General features: G+C 43.7%; 1 protein-coding gene across 1 annotated transcript in view; it reads right to left on the bottom strand.

The window, feature by feature from the left end:
• Positions 1-20,148, bottom strand: part of LOC121560752 (peroxisome proliferator-activated receptor gamma-like) — a 205,102-nt gene that overhangs the window by 114,673 nt on the left and 70,281 nt on the right. The window contains exon 4 of the mRNA XM_045216668.1: positions 8,756-8,894. Coding sequence (XP_045072603.1) covers positions 8,756-8,894 — 139 coding nt within the window. The remainder of the gene's footprint in view (positions 1-8,755; positions 8,895-20,148) is intronic.

A 20,148-nucleotide genomic window follows, 5' to 3' on the forward strand; every position in this document is an offset into this window, starting at 1 on the left:
CTTAGCGACAGTACTCAGGCCATCTTGACAGAAGGGGTTAGTCCTGAATTTCTTGAGATTCTAAAAGGTGTTCCTCAGGGTTCTATTTTGGGTCTGTTATCGTTCACCTTGTATAATAATGACAGAGGAAACACTGTTAATACTTGTAACATTCATCTCTATGCAGATGACAGTTTTGTATTCCTGTGCCACCTCAGTGCAGCAGGCCATTCGTGAACTTCAGCATGACTTTGATTCATTTCAGAAATCACTTACAGATCTTACATTAGTGTTAAATACAAGTAAAACCAAGCTCATGCTGTTCTCTAGGGCACGAAATGTTGACCCTGAGGACCTGCATATTTGCGCTATAAATGGAGCCCAAATTGAGCTTGTTTCTCAATATAAGTACCTGGGTGTCTGGATTGATTACAAGTTGTCATTCGTAACACATATAGAAAATATGACTAAGAAGCTAAGAAGCTAAGATTGTTTATTAATATCGAAATAAATCATGCCTCAGTATTGAAAATAGGAGAAAGATTGTTCAAACAACACTTCTCCCTGTATTGGATTGGTTCAAACAACGCTTCTCCCTGTATTGGATTGGTCCAAACAACGCTTCTCCCTGTATTGGATTGGTTCAAACAACGCTTCTCCCTGTATTGGATTGGTTCAAACAACGCTTCTCCCTGTATTGGATTGGTCCAAACAACGCTTCTCCCTGTATTGGATTGGTTCAAACAACGCTTCTCCCTGTATTGGATTGGTTCAAACAACGCTTCTCCCTGTATTGGATTGGTCCAAACAACGCTTCTCCCCTGTATTGGATTGGTCCAAACAACGCTTCTCCCTGTATTGGATTGGTCCAAACAACGCTTCTCCCTGTATTGGATTGGTCCAAACAACGCTTCTCCCTGTATTGGATTGGTCCAAACAACGCTTCTCCCTGTATTGGATTGGTCCAAACAACGCTTCTCCCTGTGTTGGATTGGTTCAAACAACGCTTCTCCCTGTATTGGATTGGTTCAAACAACGCTTCTCCCTGTATTGGATTGGTCCAAACAACGCTTCTCCCTGTATTGGATTGGTCCAAACAACGCTTCTCCCTGTATTGGATTGGTCCAAACAACGCTTCTCCCTGTATTGGATTGGTCCAAACAACGCTTCTCCCTGTATTGGATTGGTCCAAACAACGCTTCTCCCTGTATTGGATTGGTCCAAACAACGCTTCTCCCTGTATTGGATTGGTCCAAACAACGCTTCTCCCTGTATTGGATTGGTCCAAACAACGCTTCTCCCTGTATTGGATTGGTCCAAACAACGCTTCTCCCTGTATTGGATTGGTCCAAACAACGCTTCTCCCTGTGTTGGATTGGTCCAAACAACACTTCTCCCTGTATTGGATTGGTCCAAACAACGCTTCTCCCTGTATTGGATTGGTCCAAACAACGCTTCTCCCTGTATTGGATTGGTCCAAACAACGCTTCTCCCTGTATTGGATTGGTCCAAACAACGCTTCTCCCTGTGTTGGATTGGTTCAAACAACACTTCTCCCTGTATTGGATTGGTCCAAACAACGCTTCTCCCTGTATTGGATTGGTCCAAACAACGCTTCTCCCTGTGTTGGATTGGTTCAAACAACACTTCTCCCTGTATTGGATTGGTCCAAACAACGCTTCTCCCTGTGTTGGATTGGTCCAAACAACACTTCTCCCTGTGTTGGAATTTGGTGATATTGTTTACATGCAAGCGGCAACCTCTGTTTTGAAACCGTTGGACGCAGTCTACCATCCCATAATACGTTTTATCACAGGGGACAACGCGGCAACCTGTTGGACCAGTCTACCATCCCATAATACGTTTTATCACAGGGGACAACGCGGCAACCCCTTGGACCAGTCTACCATCCCATAATACGTTTTATCACAGGGGACAACGCGGCAACCCGTTGGACCAGTCTACCATCCCATAATACGTTTTATCACAGGGGACAACGCGGCAACCCCTTGGACCAGTCTACCATCCCATAATACGTTTTATCACAGGGGACAACGCGGCAACCCGTTGGACCAGTCTACCATTCCGCAATACGTTTTATCACAGGGGACAACGCGGCAACCCGTTGGACCAGTCTACCATTCCGCAATACGTTTTATCACAGGGGACAATTTCAGGACTCATCATTGTAGTCTGTATAAAAATGTGGGATGGACCTCTCTGTCTGTAAGAAGAGAGCTGCATTCTCTTTTATTTATTTATAAATCAATCTGACAGAAACTCCCTCTATATGTAACTTCATTAATAAAGTTAAGAATCATAAGTTACCAAACCCGTTCTCAGGAATGGATAACACTAGAGATCCCTTCAGTCTCCACAGATTTGGGAAAATCTGCGTTTATTGTTTTTTTGCCCCTAATTTGTGGAACAATCTGCAGAGTTCACTGCAGTTAGACGTGCTGGTGCCTGTCAGGCAGTTTAAATGATTGATTGAGGACCTCTATGTAGTTGAATGTGATGTTATCAAATATGTTTATTTTGTTATTGTGTGCTGAATGATATTGTTTTATACACATGTGCTTAGTGGTTAAGAGCATTGTGCCAGTACCCGAAAGGTTGCTGGTTCTAATCCCCGAGCCAACTAGGTGAAAAATCTGTCGATGTGCCCTTGAGCAAGGCACTTAACCCTAATTGCTCCTGTAAGTCGCTCTGGATAAGAGCGTCTGCTAAATGACTAAAATGTCAATGTAAATGTGTATGTTGTTTTATTATTCTGTTTTTACTGTAATGTATACAGGGCTCTCTTGTAAAATAGATTTTTAATCTCAATGTGACTAACCCTAACCCTGTTTAAAAACAATGGACCTCTAGCTCTTAACCTGTCCTCAGCATGGCCAACTATTCACATGTTAAACTGACTTGACAAAATGTCTCTTTACTGTCTAATATACTGTAAGATGGCCTTTCAGCTAGAGAGCTAGTCAGACCTCCGAGAGAGCCAGCGGTTCAGAAACAGAAAGCCACCTGCCTGGGTTGAAAGCTGGTAGCTGCAGATACACCACAACACAGTGTCAGAACATGAAGAGACATGACTTTAGCTCAGAGGGACAGTGCAGACGACCCATGTTAAGTACCCAGTCTGTAATCAATGTATTATTTCACCCTGCTGGTCATCTATGAACGTTTGGACATCTTGAAGAACGATCTAGCCTTAATGGAAACAAAACCTTTTGATACCTTTTGGAAACAAGCCACCTTTTATAAAGAGGATGGGATCCACCCAAATAATTTGGGTTCCTGGATCCTTTCACAGGGTTAGGGCTAACCCTAACCCATTATAAGGCTGCGTTGAGACAATGACTTAGCAATGACCCAAGCCCAGCTCAGCTAATCCCTACCATTGTGACGCAGAGTTGTCAAAATGCTTCAGCAAATGTACATTACATCAGGGGCATCGGTAGTCACAATATAAGTAACCTAATTGATGTCCCTCTAACTGCCCTGAATGCCTCTGCTGATCCTACAGCTATTGGATGCAGTAATCATGTGCCTATGAACTTGATTTATACTGTTAGCACTGAGGCGGTGTGCCTGAGGAGGCAGTCCACTGTGTGCAGCTCACCCTGCACTAACATAAAGAACATGAGCACATCTACTGCTGCTAAGCTTCCCAGTAAAGCAATAAAAACAAGTAAGAATCCCAGAAGAAAAGTGCTCGAAATAGCCCACGTTAACATATGTAGCTTAAGAAACAAGGTTCATGAAATCAATAATTTGCTAGTAACAGATGACATTCATATTCTGACTATCTCTGAAACTCACTTAGATAATATCTTTGATGATACAGTGGTAGCAATACAAGGTTATAACATCTACAGAAAATATAGAAATGCCAATGGTGGAGGTGTTGCTGTTTATATTCAGAAACACATTCCTGTGAAGATTAGAGAGGATCTCATGTTAAATACTGTTAAAGTAATATGGCTACAGGTTCATCTGCCTCACCTAAAGCCCATTCTGGTGGGAAGCTGCTATAGACCACCAAGTGCTAACAGTCAGTATCTGGATAACATGTGTGAAATGCTTGATAATGTATGTGATATCAATAGAGAGGTATACTTTCTGGGTGATTTAAATATTGACTGGCTGTCATCAAGCTACCCACTCAAGTGAGAGCTTCATACTGTAACCAGTGCCTGCAACCTGGTTCAGGTTATCAGTCAACCTACCAGGGTGGTTACAAACAGTACAGGAATTAAATCATCAACATGTATTGATCATATCTTTACTAATGTTGCAGAGATTTGTTTGAAAGCAGTATCACAATTCCATTGGATGTAGAGATCACAATATTGTCAGAAACGGCGACAGTGAAATGCGGTAGGCGAAGTCACACGCAGGACACAGAGCTACTGGAAATCGTACTTTAATAAAAGTCGCCAGTGAACAGTCTCCAAACAACGGAGAAAACTAACAACCGGTACACTGTGGATGACACAAAACAATAACACACAACATACAATGCACGACAGAGGGTTAAATAGGGAATACAATACAACATAATGGGGAACAGGTGTACACAATCAGACACAACAAGTCAAACACCGAAACATTGATCGGTGGCAGCTGGTACTCCGTGGACGACGAACGCCGAAGCCTGCCCTAGCAGGGAGGAGGAGCAGCCTCGGCTGAATCCGTGACAAATATACTAGCCATATCTAGGAAAACCAAAGTTCCAAAGGCTGGGCCTAATATTGTATATAAGAAGTCCTACAATAAGTTTTGTAGTGATTCCTATGTTGTTGATGTAAATAATATTACATTTACATTTTTTTATTTTTTTTGTCATTTAGCAGACGCTCTTATCCAGAGCGACTTACAGTTATTGAGTGCCTACATTTTTTTTTCATACTGGCCCCCTGTGGGAATTGAACCCACAACCCTGGCGTTGCAAACGCCATGCTCTACCAACTGAGCTACATCCCTGCCGGCCATTCCTTCCACTACCCTGGACGACACTGTGCCAATTGTGCGCCGCCCCATGGGTCTCCCGGTCGCGGCCGGCTACGAGGTGTGTATTGAGGAGCAAACAGACACTGCACTTGACACATTTATGAAATTGAAATTGCTTATTCCAGTTACTAATAAGCATGCACCCATTAAGAAAATGACTGTAAAAACTGTTAAATCCCAGTGGATTGATAGTAAAAAGCTTTGGAGAACCTTAAACGAAATTTTGAAATCATTCATTGAATCAGATGGCTCATTCATCACAAAACCCACTGATATTGCCAACTACTTAAATAATTTTTTCATTGGCAAGATTAGCAAACTTAGGCATGACATGCCAGCAACAAACGCTGACACTACACATCCAAGTATATCTGACCAAATTATGAAAGACGAGAATTGTAATTTTGAATTCTGTAAAGTGAGTGTGGAAGAGGTGAAAAAATTATTGTTGTCTATTAACAATGACAAGCCACCGGGGTCTGACAACTTGGATGGAAAATTACTCAGGATAATAGTGGACGATATTGCCACTCCTATTTGCCATATTTTCAATTTAAGCCTACTAGAAAGTGTGTGCCCTCAGGCCTGGAGGGAAGCAAAAGTCATTCCGCTACCTAAGAATAGTAAAGCCCCTTTTACAGGCTCAAACAGCCGACCAATTAGCCTGTTACCAACCCTTAGTAAACTATTGAAAAAAACTCAACACTATACACGTCAGCTACTACAGCAACTGAAATAACTGCAACACTTAACAAAGAGTTGCAGTTAGTTTCGTAATGGGTGGCAAGGTATAAGTTAGTCCTGAATATTTCCAAAACTAAAAGCATTGTATTTGGGTCAAATCATTCACTAAACCCTGAACCTCAACTACATCTCGTAATGAATCATGTGGAAATTGAGCAAGTTGAGGTGACTAAACTGCTTGGAGTAACCCTGGATTGTAAACTGTCATGGTCAAAACATATTGATACAACAGTAGCTAAGATGGGGAGAAGTCTGTCCATAATAAAGCACTGCTCTACCTTCTTAACAACACTATCAACAAGGCAGTTCCTACAGGCCCTAGTTTTGTCGCACCTAGACTACTGTTCAGTTGTGTGGTCAGGTGCCACAAAGAGGGACTTGGGAAAATTGCAGTTGGCTCAGAACAGGGCAGCACGGCTGGCCCTTAAAAGTACACGGAGAGCTAACATTGATGACATGCATGTCAGTCTCTCCTGGCTCAGAGTGGAAGAGAGATTAACTTCATAACTGCTTGTTTTTGTGAGAGGTGTCGACGAGCTGAATGTATCGAGCTGTCTGTTTGGAATACTGGCACACAGCTCAGACACCCATGCATACCCCACAAGACATGCCACCAGAGGTCTCTTCACAGTCCCCAAGTCCAGAATGGACTATGGGAGGCGCACAGTACTACATAGACTACAACTCTATTCCACATCAGGTAACTGATGCAAGCAGTAGAATCAGATTTAAAAAACAGGTAAAATACACCTTGTGGATCAGCGGGGACTGTGAAGAGACATACACACAGGTACATACACACATACATATAGACACTCACTCTACACACATGTACACATGGATGTTGTATTGTAAATATGTGATAGTGGAGTAGTGGCCTGAAGGAACACACTAAATGTATTGGGTAAAGAGTTACAACACAATGTAACTCCAAGTCAATCACACTTCTGTGAAATCAAACTGTCCACTTAGGAAGCAACACTGATTGACAATAAATGTCACATGCTGTTGTGCAAATGGAATAGACAACAAGTGGAAATTATAGGCAATTAGCAAGACACCCCCAATAAAGGACTGGTTTTGCAGGTGGTGACCACAGACCACTTCTCAGTTCCTATGCTTCCTGGCTGATGTTTTGGTCACTTTTGAATGCTGGCGGTGCTTTCACTCTAGTAGTAGCATGAGACGGAGTCTAGAACCCACACAAGTGGCTCAGGTAGTGCAGCTCATCCAGGATGGCACATCAATGCGAGCTGTGGCAAGAAGGTTTGCTGTGTCTGTCAGCGTAGTGTCCAGAGCATGGAGGTGCTACCAGGAGACAGGCCAGTACATCAGGAGATGTGGAGGAGGCCATAGGAGGGCAACAACCCAGCAGCAGGACTGCTACCTCCGTCTTTGTGCAAGGAGGAGCAGGAGGAGCACTGCCAGAGCCCTGCAAAATGACCTCCAGCAGGCCACAAATGTGCATGTGTCTGCTAACGGTCGGAAACAGACTCCATGAGGGTGGTATGAGGGCCCGACGTCCACAGGTGGGGGTTGTGCTTACAGCCCAACATCGTGCAGGACGTTTGGCATTTGCCAGAGAACACCAAGATTGGCAAATTCGCCACTGGCGCCCTTTGCTCTTCACAGATGAAAGCAGGTTCACACTGAGCACATGTGACAGACGTGACAGAGTCTGGAGACGCCGTGGAGAACGTTCTGCTGCCTGCAACATCCTCCAGCATGACCGGTTTGGCGGTGGGTCAGTCATGGTGTGGGGTGGCATTTCTTTGGGGGGCCGCACAGCCCTCCATGTGCTCGCCAGAGGTAGCCTGACTGCCATTAGGTACCGAGATGAGATCCTCAGACCCCTTGTGAGACCATATGCTGGTGCGGTTGGCCCTGGGTTCCTCCTAATGCAAGACAATGCTAGACCTCATGTGGCTGGAGTGTGTCAGTAGTTCCTGCAAGAGGAAGGCATTGATGCTATGGACTGGCCCGCCCGTTCCCCAGACCTGAATCCAATTGAGCACATTCGGGACATCATGTCTCGCTCCATCCACCAACGCCACGTTGCACCACAGACTGTCCAGGAGTTGGCGGATGCTTTAGTCCAGGTCTGGGAGGAGATCCCTCAGGAGACCATCCGCCACCTCATCAGGAGCATGCCCAGGCATTGTAGGGAGGTCATACAGGCATGTGGAGGCCACACACACTACTGAGCCTCATTTTGACTTGTTTTAAGGACATTACATCAAAGTTGGATCAGCCTGTAGTGTGGTTTTCCACTTTAATTTTGAGGGTGACTCCAAATCCAGACCTCCATGGGTTGATAAATTTGATTTCCATTGATAATTTTTGTGTGATTTTGTTGTCAGCACATTCAACTATGTAAAGAAAAAAGTATTTAATAAGATTATTTCATTCATTCAGATCTAGGATGTGTTATTTTAGTGTTCCCTTCATTATTTTGAGCAGTGTATAATGTCATGTAATATTTTAAATTGTATATAACTGCCTTAATGTTGCAGGACCCCAGGAAGAGTGGGAATGGGGATCCTTAATAAATACAAATACAGTCTTGTCCCATCACTGCAACTCCCCTACGGACTCGGGAGAGGCGAATGTCGAGAGCCATGCGTCCTCCGCAACACGACCCTGCCAAACCGCACTGCTTCTTGACACACTGCACGCTTAACCCTAAAGCCAGCCGCACCAATGTGTCGGAGGAAACACCGTACAACTGGCAACTGAAGTCAGCTTGCAGGCGCCCAGCCCGCCACAAGGAGTCGCTAGAGCGCGATGGGACAAGGAAATCCCGGCCGGCCAATCCCTCCCCTAAAATGGACGACGCTGGGCCAATTGTGCGTCGCCTCATGGGTCTCACAGTCACGGCCGGCTGTAACACAGCCTGGGATCGAACCCGGGGCTGTAGGGACGCCTCAAGAACTGCAATGCAGTGCCTTAGACCGCTGCGCCACTCGGGAGGCCCCTTTATAAGTACATTTGACTGATTGATTGTAATGTTGGTTCTTACCATTGTGAGACATGCCCACCACCAGGCACTTCTGAAAGCGACAGTACTGACACTTGTTGCGGCTCTTCTTGTGGATGCGACAGTGCAGGTCACAGTGGTCATAAACCAGCTTCAACCGGATGGTCCGGCGGAAGAACCCCTGGACATAGAGACACACAGGGTTTATTAGAGAAGAAAGGGAGAAACATGAGATAAAATATTAATTGTAAATGGGCACAACTTAACAATTCTTCTGGTGTTTTTTTCTCTTGGTTGTTCTATGCCTTGCTCTAAGCAGTAGGAAGCAGAATATTCAGTCAACCTTTTGATCTGTTCCTGATTATGGATTATTATTTATCAAAGTGCAGCTGCTACTACTCATAACCCTTTGGATGCCATCTACCATAGTGCCTTTCGTTTTGTTACAGGGGACAGTTTGATACTCATCACTGCATCCTGTACCAAAAGGTTGGTTGGACTTCACTAAAGACCCGTAGATCTCTACATTACTCCCTTTCTGTTTACTAGGCCCTACTTCATAAACTTCTGTCTTATCTAACTTTGCTGTTGAAGTATAAACACCTGAGTTGTCTAACCCGTTCACAGGATTGGTTAACTCCTGAGGTTCCTAGGGACTCCACCGAGCTAGGTAAATCTGCTTTTAGTTTTAATGCACCATATTGTTGCTGAACAAAATTCAAAATACATTTCATCTTGATGTATTGATTGGGGAAGTATTTGTGGAGGAATGTAACTGTTTTTCTGGGGGATTTGTGATGTTTCATTTGTGCTTCCCATTATTGTATTTTTGTATTTTAATGTGTATATGTTTGGGTACAATGTGTATATTTATGTTGTATTTACAGGGCAAATTTCTAAAAGAAAGATTCAAAGGGATTGACTTGGGCCAGAATGCTTTCTTTAAAACCCCTTCTCAAGACCAGTAATGACGGTAAGACCAGTAATGGCATTAGTAAAGAAATATCTGTCCAACCTTCTCATATCAGCTCTTTCCTATAAATATACCTTTTTTGAAAAAAAATCTAGAACTATTGATTGTTGAATCTTGGCCACTTCTTGTGGTATGGAGCGAGTTGTGTTGTTTTGATTGTAGTGAGCACCGTCAACAAGCTGTAGCTAGCTCCCCATCCCTGCCCCCTTTGTCTGTGTAATTCTCACTCTGACCTGTGAAAGGTGATGGGGAGGCTTTCCCAGTTAACCATGTAATGGACCTAGCTAGCTAACTAACTACAGAAAGTAGAGGACTTGGCTACATTCTTATTTTGAAGAAATGATATTGATGAGGACGAGTAACTGAGAGGATGATTTGGCATTATCCTAGGCATCAGATAGTGCATGGCGCTCATACACTATATCCTGCCTGGGCTAACAATTCATAGTCATCTTGGGGTCTGTGGGTTATAATCAAAGTGAAATGTGTTCCATCAACATAGTGCTGATATATTTAAACAAATGCCTGTGCAGAGTCTGTGTTGTCCTTTTTTCAGACAATAATGCTCGATGGCAGACATATTGTTCCTGGACTACATGAGGAACCAGCTAGTGTTGTCATGGCTGTCTATCCCTCTCTAGTTGGACAATATGCTGGATAAAGACATGGATGACTCTTTCTAAAGAGGAATTTAATACAACTTTATAATCCTTTGGTTAGAATGAAAAATGTGCCTTCTCCCTTTCTCAACAACAACAAATACACACAAGTTGACAGGGTCAGCAGCAGGGCAGAGCCCCTGGATGGACAGCAATTGTGGGGGGTTAGGTGCCTTGCTCAAAGGCACAATGGCAGCAGATAGTACATGGGATCAATGACCAGCAGTCTTCCAGCTGCCAGTTCAGTTCCATTCCCATTTGTGTTGCCCGGGCCTGGGCTTAAACCATCAACCTTCCAGCTGCCAGTTCAGTTCCATTCCCTACATAAGGGACACCAACGGCATTTGCCGTATGATCGATGAGAAATGTCATATGGCAAATGGACGGCCCCTAACTAGACATCCGCAGTTGCGCTAAAAATAGGCCGACGGCCCAGCCCAGGACTGCTGGTCTGCCTCTCCAACCTCTGTTTCCCCATCCAGGTCCCAAAGGGGTGCATATTCTATTTGTTTCCTAACACTATACAGTTGAATCAAATTATCAATGTATCAAGCATTTAAAAAATGTAATCAGATGTGTAGTGGCCTCTCCTATCATTGCTACGCAGACGACACACAACTAATCTTCTCCTTTCCCCCTTCTGATAACCAGGTGGCGAATCGCATCTCTGCATGTCTGGCAGACATATCAGTGTGGATGACGGATCACCACCTCAAGATGAACCTCGGCAAGACGGAGCTGCTCTTCCTCCCTGGGAAGGACTGCCCGTTCCATGATCTCGCCATCACGGTTGACAACTCTGTTGTGTCCTCCTCCCAGAGAGCGAAGAGCCTTGGCGTGACCCTGGACAACACCCTGTTGTTCTCCGCTAACATCAAGGCGGTGACCCGATCCTGTAGGTTCATGCTCTACAACATTCGGAGAGTACGACCCTGCCTTACACAGGAAGCGGCACAGGTCCTAATCCAGGCACTTGTCATCTCCCGTCTGGATTACTGCAACTCGCTGTTGGCTGGGCTCCCTGCCTGTGCCATTAAACCCCTACAACTCATCCAGAATGCCGCAGCCCGTCTGGTGTTCAACCTTCCCAAGTTCTCTCACGTCACCCCGCTCCTCCGCACCCTCCACTGGCTTCCAGTTGAAGCTCGCATCTGCTACAAGACCATGGTGCTTGCCTACGGAGCTGTGAGGGGAACGGCACCTCCGTACCTTCAGGCTCTGATCAGTCCCTACACCCAAACGAGGGCACTACGTTCATCCACCTCTGGCCTGCTGGCCCCCCTACCTCTGCGGAAGCACAGTTCCCGCTCAGCCCAGTCAAAGCTGTTCGCTGCTCTGGCACCCCAATGGTGGAACAAGCTCCCCCACGACGCCAGGACAGCGGAGTCACTGACCACCTTCCGGAGACACTTGAAACCCCACCTCTTTAAGGAATACTTGGGATAGGATAAAGCAATCATTCTACCCCCCCTTACCCCACCCCAAAGAAAAAAAAGAAAGAAAAAAAAACATATTGTAAAGTGGTTATCCCACTGGCTATAAGGTGAATGCACCAATTTGTAAGTCGCTCTGGATAAGAGCGTCTGCTAAATTACGTAAATGTAAATGTAAATGTAGTGCTAAGGTGAAAATGTGCACCCCTTTGGGTGCCTAGGACCAGGATCAGGAAACACTGCTCTAGGGATAGGCTATTACGGGACCACTGAATGACTACAATGATTCAAGCCCAGGACGACACTGTGCCATTGTACCCTTGAGCAAGGCACTTAACCCCCACAATTGCTCTCCAGCCAGGGGTGCTGCAGGGTGTTGGGAGAAGCAGACTAAACATTTCCATTATTTATTCTCTCCATGTTCCTGTCTGAAGATGACTCTGCACATCTCTACAGCCACACCACTGTTGCCTCTACTGCACCAACTGTACAAGTATTCCTTGTATTGTACTACACTGCCATTACTGTCTGTATGGCTACTATTTAAGTGTGAACTATCCTGTATCTTCACAACAAATAAACTGAGTTTATTACTATGCCTACTTAAATATTTGACATTGAAAGACTGTCTCTATTACTATGCCTACTTTGAGTATTATTGTGAATGACTTGTTTATTGTGTAATATTGTAATATTGTGAGATACTAATATACAGTATCACATAACATGTTTACTTTGCCAGCAAATGAGAGCGCTAAAATGATACCTTTGAGATGGGTTAAATGGAATACTACCTGAAATGCAGACACTGACATGCCTATAACATCTCACATATAGCCGAATATGAAATTAACTCCTGCAGAATTAAGTATTTCTTGCAGTACAATGATACACCAAATGTTATTTTTGTCTTGGGAAAAGTGGAGCAATATGTTAAGATTTATTTATTTCAGTATGTCGAGCAAATGCAAATATATATGGGTGTCTTATTCAGTGATTGATCTTTTTACATAAGAGCTGTCAGTATTTTGACCATGTAAAACCAAATCAAAATAATAATAATATAATATAATATGCCATTTAGCAGACAATTTTATCCAAAGCGACTTACAGTCATGTGTGCATACATTTTTACGTATGGGTGGTCCCGGGAATTGAACCCACTATCTGGCGTTACAAGTGCAATGATCTACCAATTGAGCTACAGAGGACCACAAAATCAAATCAAATCAAATTGTATTGGTCACATACACATATTTAGCAAATGTTATTGTGGGTGTAGCGAAATGCTTGTGTTCCTAGCTCCAACAATGCAGTAATATCTAACAATTAATTCAATACATATCTAGGAAAACCAAAGCTCCAAAGGCTGGGCCTAATATTGTGTATAAGAGGTCATACAATAAGTTTTGTAGTGATTCCTATGTTGTTGAATATTTGTTGGTCCGTGGTGTGTAATGAGGAGCAAACTGTCACGGATTCTGCCGAGGCTGCTCCTCCTCCTTGCTCGGGCAGGCTTCAGCGTTCATCGTCCCCGGAGTACTAGCTACTGCCGATCGGTGTTTGTCTTGTTCTGTCTTGAGTGGTTACACCTGTTGTCTATTATGTTTGATTGTAGATCCTATATTTACCCATGTCTCACGTTTGGTATTTGTGTGTTATTGTTTGTGTCTAGGCGGTATTGGCATCGCGTTACGTGTGTTGTGTTTTTCCTCCCGGTTCAGAGGTTTTGTTTTGTTCTTTACTATTAGTAAAGTACGTCTGCTAGTATCTCTATTAGTAAAGTACGTCTGCTAGTATCTCTATTAGTAAAGTACGTCTGCTAGTATCTCTATTAGTAAAGTACGTCTGCTAGTATCTCTATTAGTAAAGTACGTCTGCTAGTATCTCTATTAGTAAAGTACGTCTGCTAGTATCTCTGTGTCCTGCGCTTGACTTCACTCACCACATACACGTCGCTTCTGACACAAACATACACTGCACTTGACACATTTATGAAATTGCTTATTCCAGTTACTAATAAGCATGCACCAATTAAGAAATTGACTGTAAAAACTGTTAAATCCCCGTGGATTGATGAGGAAGTGAGAAATTGTATGGTTGAGAGGGATGAGGCAAAAGGAATGGCAAATAGGTCTGACTGCACAACCGATTGACAAACGTACTGTAAATTGAGAAATCATTAGCAAATTTAGGTGTGACATGCCAGCAACAATTGCTGACACTACACATCCAAGTATATCTGACCAAATTATGAAAGACAAGCGTTGTAATTTTGAATTCCGTAAAGTGAGTGTGGAAGAGGTGAACAAATTATTGTTGTCTGACAACTTGGATGGAAAATTGCTGAGGATAATAGCGGACGATATTGCCACTCCTATTTGCCATATTTTCAATTTAAGCCTACTAGAAAGTGTGTGCCCCCAGGCTTGGAGGGAAGCAAAAGTCATTCCGCTACCTAAGAATAGTAAAGCCCCCTTTACTGGCTCAAACAGCTGACCAATTAGCCTGTTACCAACCCTTAGTCAACTATTGAAAAAAAATGTGTTTGACCAGATACAATGCTATTTTACTGTAAACAAATTGACAACATGCTTATAGAAAAGGATATTCAACAAGCACAGCACTTACACAAATGACTGATGATTGGCTGAGAGAAATTGATGATAAAAAGATTGTGGGGGCTGTTTTGTTAGACTTCCGTGTGGCTTTTGACATTATCGATCATAGTCTGTTGCTGGAAAAACTTATGTGTTATGGCTTTACACCCCCTGCTATAATGTGGATAAAGAGTTACTTGTCTAACAGAACACAGAGGGTGTTCTTTAATGGAAGCCTCTCAAACATAATCCAGGTAGAATCAGGAATTCCCCAGGGCAGCTGTCTAGGCCCCTTGCTTTTTTCCATCTTTACTAACAATATGCCACTGGCTTTGAGTAAAGCCAGTGTCTCTATGTATGCAGATGACTCAACACTATACACATCAGCTAATACAGCAACTGAAATAACTGCAACACTTAACAAAGAGTTGCAGTTAGTTTCGGAATGGGTGGCAAGGAATAAGTTAGTTCTGAATATTTCCAAAACTAAAAGCATTGTATTTGGGTCAAATCATTCAATAAACCATGAACCTCAACTACATCTCGTAATGAATAATGTGGAAATTGAGCAAGTTGAGGTGACTAAACTGCTTGGAGTAACCCTGGATTGTAGACTGTCATGGTCAAAACATATTGATACAACAGTAGCTAAGATGGGGAGAAGTATGTCCATAATTAAGCGCTGCTCTGCCTTCTTAACAACACTATTAACAAGGCAGGTCCACATCAGGTAACTGATGCAAGCAGTTAAATCAGATTTAAAAAACAGGTAAAAATACACCTTGTGGAACAGCGGGGACTGTGAAGAGACACACACACAGGTACATACACACATACATATAGACATTCACTCTACACACACGTAAACATGGATGTTGTATTGTAAACATGTGATAGTGGAGTAGTGGCCTGAGGGAACACACTAAATGGATTGGGTAAAGTGTTATGAAATATATAGTTTTAAATTGTATATAACTGCCTTAATGTTGCAGGACCCCAGGAAGAGTGGGAATGGGGATCCTTAATAAATACAAATATAAATACAAATACACACAAATATAAAAGTAAAATAATGCAATTAAGAAATATAGAAATATTAGGATGAGCAATGTTGGAGTGCCATTGACTAAATACAGTAGAATAGAAACATTATATACAGTGAGGGAAAAAAGTATTTGATCCTCTGCTGATTTTGCACGTTTGCCCACTGACAAAGACATGATCAGTCTATAATTTTAATGGTAGGTTTATTTGAACAGTGAGAGACAGAATAACAACAACAAAAAAATCCAGAAAAACACATGTCAAAAATGTTATAAATTGATTTGCATTTTAATGAGGAAATAAATGTTGTGTTGCTTCATTATTATGTGCAGTTTGTTCTACGTTACTCTCATATAATTTGGCGCGGCGCATACTCTCTCTTATTTTTATTATTGATTTTTCTGTCAGTGAAGTTTCTTCTTAACGCTTTCTTATATTCAATTGCATTCTTGACTCTGTTCCATTTACTATTTCATTTGGCGTTGTTGCTGTCGATGATGTGTTGAACCGGCGGTGCTGTGAAGCATTTTAATGAGGGAAATAAGTATTTGACCCCTCTGCAAAACATGACTTAGTACTTGGTGGCAAAACCCTTGTTGGCAATCACAGAGGTCAGACGTTTCTTGTAGTTGGCCACAAGGTTTGCACACATCTCAGGAGGAATTTTGTCCCACTCCTCTTTGCAGATCTTCTCCAAGTCATTAAGGTTTCGAGACTGACGTTTGGCAACTCAAACCATCAGCTCCTTCCACAGATTTTCTATGGGATTAAGGTCTGAAGACTGGCTAGGCCACTCCATGACCTTAATGTGCTTCTTCTTGAGCCACTCCTTTGTTGCCTTGGCTGTGTGTTTTGGGTCATTGTCATGCTGGAATACCCATCCACGACCCATTTTCAATGCCCTGGCTGAGGGAAGGAGGTTCTCACCCAAGATTTGACGGTACATGGCCCCGTCCATCGTCCCTTTGATGCGGTGAAGTTGTCCTGTCCCCTTAGCAGAAAAACACCCCCAAAGCATAATGGTTCCACCTTCATGTTTGACGGTGGGGATGGTGTTCTCGGGGTCATAGGCAGCATTCCTCCTCCTCCAAACACGGCGAGTTGAGGTGATGCCAAAGAGCTCCATTTTGGTCTCATCTGACCACAACACTTTCACCCAGTTCTCCTCTGAATCATTCAGATGTTCATTGGCAAACTTCCGACGGGCCTGTATATGTGCTTTCTTGAGCAGGGGGACCTTGCGGGCGCTGCAGGATTTCAGTCCTTCACTGCGTAGTGTGTTACCAATTGTTTTCTTGGTGACTATGGTCCCAGCTGCCTTGAGATCATTGACAAGATCCTCCTGTGTAGTTCTGGGCTGATTCCACACCGTTCTCAAGATCATTGCAACTCCACGAGGTGAGATCTTGCATGGAGCCCCAGGCCGAGGGAGATTGACAGTTCTTTTGTGTTTCTTCCATTTGGGAATAATCGCACCAACTGTTGTCACCTTCTCACCAAGCTGCTTGACGATGGTTTTGTAGCCCATTCCAGCCTTGTGTAGGTTTACAATCTTGTCCTTGACATCCTTGGAGAGCTCTTTGGTCTTGGCCATGGTGGAGAGTTTGGAATCTGATTGATTGATTGCTTCTGTGGACAGGTGTCTTTTATACAGGTAAAAAACTGAGATTAGGAGCACTCCCTTTAAGAGTGTGCTCCTAATCTCAGCTCGTTCCTGTATAAAAGACACCTGGGAGCCAGAAATCTTTCTGATTGAGAGGGGGTCAAATACTTATTTCCCTCATTAAAATGCAAATCAATTTATAACATTTTTGACATGCGTTTTTCTGGATTTTGTTGTTGTTATTCTCTCTCTCACTGTTCAAATAAACCTACCATTAAAATTATAGACTGATCATTTCTTTGTCAGTGGGCAAACGTACAAAATCAGCCGGGGATCAAATACTTTTTTCCCTCACTGTACATATGAAATGAGTAAAGCAGTATGTAAACATTATTAAAGGTACCAGTGTTCCATTATTAAAGTAACCAGTGATTCCATGTCTATGTACATAGGGTAGCAGCCTCTAAGGTGCAGGGTTGAGTAACCGTGTGGTCGCCAGCTAGTGATGGCTATTTAACAGTCTGATGGCCTTGAGATAGAAGCTGTTTTTCAGTCTCTCGGTCCCAGCTTTGATGCACCTGTACTGACCTCGCCTTCTGGAAGATAACGGGGTGAACAGGCCGTGGCTCGGGTGGTTGATGTCCTTGATGAACTTTTTGGCCTTCCTGTGACATCGGGTGCTGTAGGTGTCCTGGAGGGCAGACAGTGTGCCCCCGGTGATGTGTTGGGCAGACCGCACCACCCTCTGGAGAGCCCTGCGGTTGCGGGCGGTGCAGTTGCTGTACCAGGCGGTGATACAGCCTGACAGGATGCTCTGAATTGTGCATCTGTAAAGGTTTGTGAGGTTCTTAGGGGCCAAACTGAATTTATTCAGCCTCCTGAGGTTGAAGAGGCGCTGTTGAGCCTTCTTCACCACACTGTCTGTGTCGGTGGACCATTTCAGATTGTCAGTAATGTGTACGCCAAGGAACTTGAAGCACTTCACCTTCTCCACTGCGGTCCCGTCGATGTGGATAGGGGCATGCTCCCTCTGAAGTCCACGATCAGCTCCTTGATTGTGGAATACAGGAAAAAGAGGACTGAGCACGCCCCAATTCTCATCGACGGGGCTGTAGTGGAGCAGGTTGAGAGCTTCAAGTTCCTTGGTGTCCACATCAGCAACAAACTATCATGGTCCAAACACACCAAGACAGTCATGAAGAGGGCACAACAAATGCCTATTCCCCCTCAGGAGACTGAAAAGATTTGGCATGGGTCCTCAGATCCTCAAAAAGTTATACAGCTGCACCATCGAGAGCATCCTGACTGGTTGCATCACCGCCTGGTATGGCAACTGCTTGGCCTCTGACCGCAAGTCACTACAGAGGGTAGGGCGTATGGCCCAGTACATCACTGGGGCCAAGCTTCCTGCCATCCAGGACCTCTATACCAGGCGGTGTCAGAGGAAGCCCTAAAAATTGTCAAAGAATCCAGCCACCCAAGTCATAGACTGTTCTCTCTGCTACCGCACAGCAAGCGGTACCGGAGCACCAAGTCTAGGTCCAAAAGGCTTCTTAACAGCTTCTACCCCGAAGCCATAAGCCTCCTGAACAGCTAATCAAAGGGCTACCTGTACTATTTGCATTGTCCCCCCACCCCATCTTTTACACTGCTGCTACTCTCTGTTTATTATCAATGCATAGTCACTTTAACTTTACCTACAGTACATGTACATATTACCTTAATTACCTCGACTAACCGGTGCCCCCGCACATTGACTCTGTACCGGTACCCCCCTGTATATAGCTGTATATAGCCTGTATATTGACTCTGTACTGGTACCCCCTGTATATAGCCTGTATATAGCCTGTATATTGACTCTGTACCGGTACTGGTTATATAGCCGAATTGACTCGTCGCTGTAACTGAAAGCCAAATTGACTCTGTACCGGTACCCCCTGTATATAGCTGTATATAGCCTGTATATTGACTCTGTACCGGTACCCTGTATATAGCTGAATATATGACTCTGACGTACCCCCTGTATATAGCTGTATATAGCCTGTATATTGACTCTGTACTGGTACCCCTGTATATAGCTGTATATAGCCTGTATATTGACTCTGTACTGGTACCCCCTGTATATAGCTGTATATAGCCTGTATATTGACTCTGTACCGGTACCCCTGTATATAGCCTGTATATTGACTCTGTACCGGTACCGATATAGCTGTATATAGCCTGTATATTGACTCTGTACTGGTACCCCCTGTATATAGCCTGTATATTGACTCTGTACCGGTACCCCCTGTATATAGCTGTATATAGCCTGTATATTGACTCTGTACCGGTACCCCTGTATATAGCCTGTATATTGACTCTGTACCGGTACCCCCTGTATATAGCCTGTATATTGACTCTGTACTGGTACCCCCTGTATATAGCCTGTATATTGACTCTGTACCGGTACATTTACATTTACATTTACATTTTAGTCATTTAGCAGACGCTCTTATCCAGAGCGACTTACAGGAGCAATTAGGGTTAAGTGCCTTGCTCAAGGGCACATCGGCAGATTTTTCACCTAGTCGGCTCGGGGATTAGAACCAGCGACCTTTCGGTTACTGGCACAACGCTCTTAACCACTAAGCTACCTGCCGCTACCTTCCCTTTACTAATCATATACAGGGTACCCCTGTATATAGCTGTATATAGCCTGTATATTGACTCTGTACCGGTACCCCTGTATATAGTCTGTATATTGACTCTGTACTGGTACCCCCTGTATATAGCCTGTATATAGCCTGTATATTGACTCTGTACTGGTACCCCCTGTATATAGCCTGTATATAGCCTGTATATTGACTCTGTACCGGTACCCCTGTATATAGCTGTATATAGCCTGTATATTGACTCTGTACTGGTACCCCCTGTATATAGCCTGTATATTGACTCTGTACCGGTACCCCCTGTATATAGCCTGTATATAGCCTGTATATTGACTCTGTACTGGTACCCCCTGTATATAGCCTGTATATAGCATACTTATATTGACTCTGTACTGGTACCCCCTGTATATAGCCTGTATATAGCCTGTATATTGACTCTGTACCGGTACCCCTGTATATAGCCTGTATATAGCCT

This window comes from Coregonus clupeaformis, unplaced genomic scaffold (genome assembly GCF_020615455.1).
Source record: "Coregonus clupeaformis isolate EN_2021a unplaced genomic scaffold, ASM2061545v1 scaf0769, whole genome shotgun sequence".
Classification (NCBI taxonomy): Eukaryota; Metazoa; Chordata; class Actinopteri; order Salmoniformes; family Salmonidae; genus Coregonus; species Coregonus clupeaformis.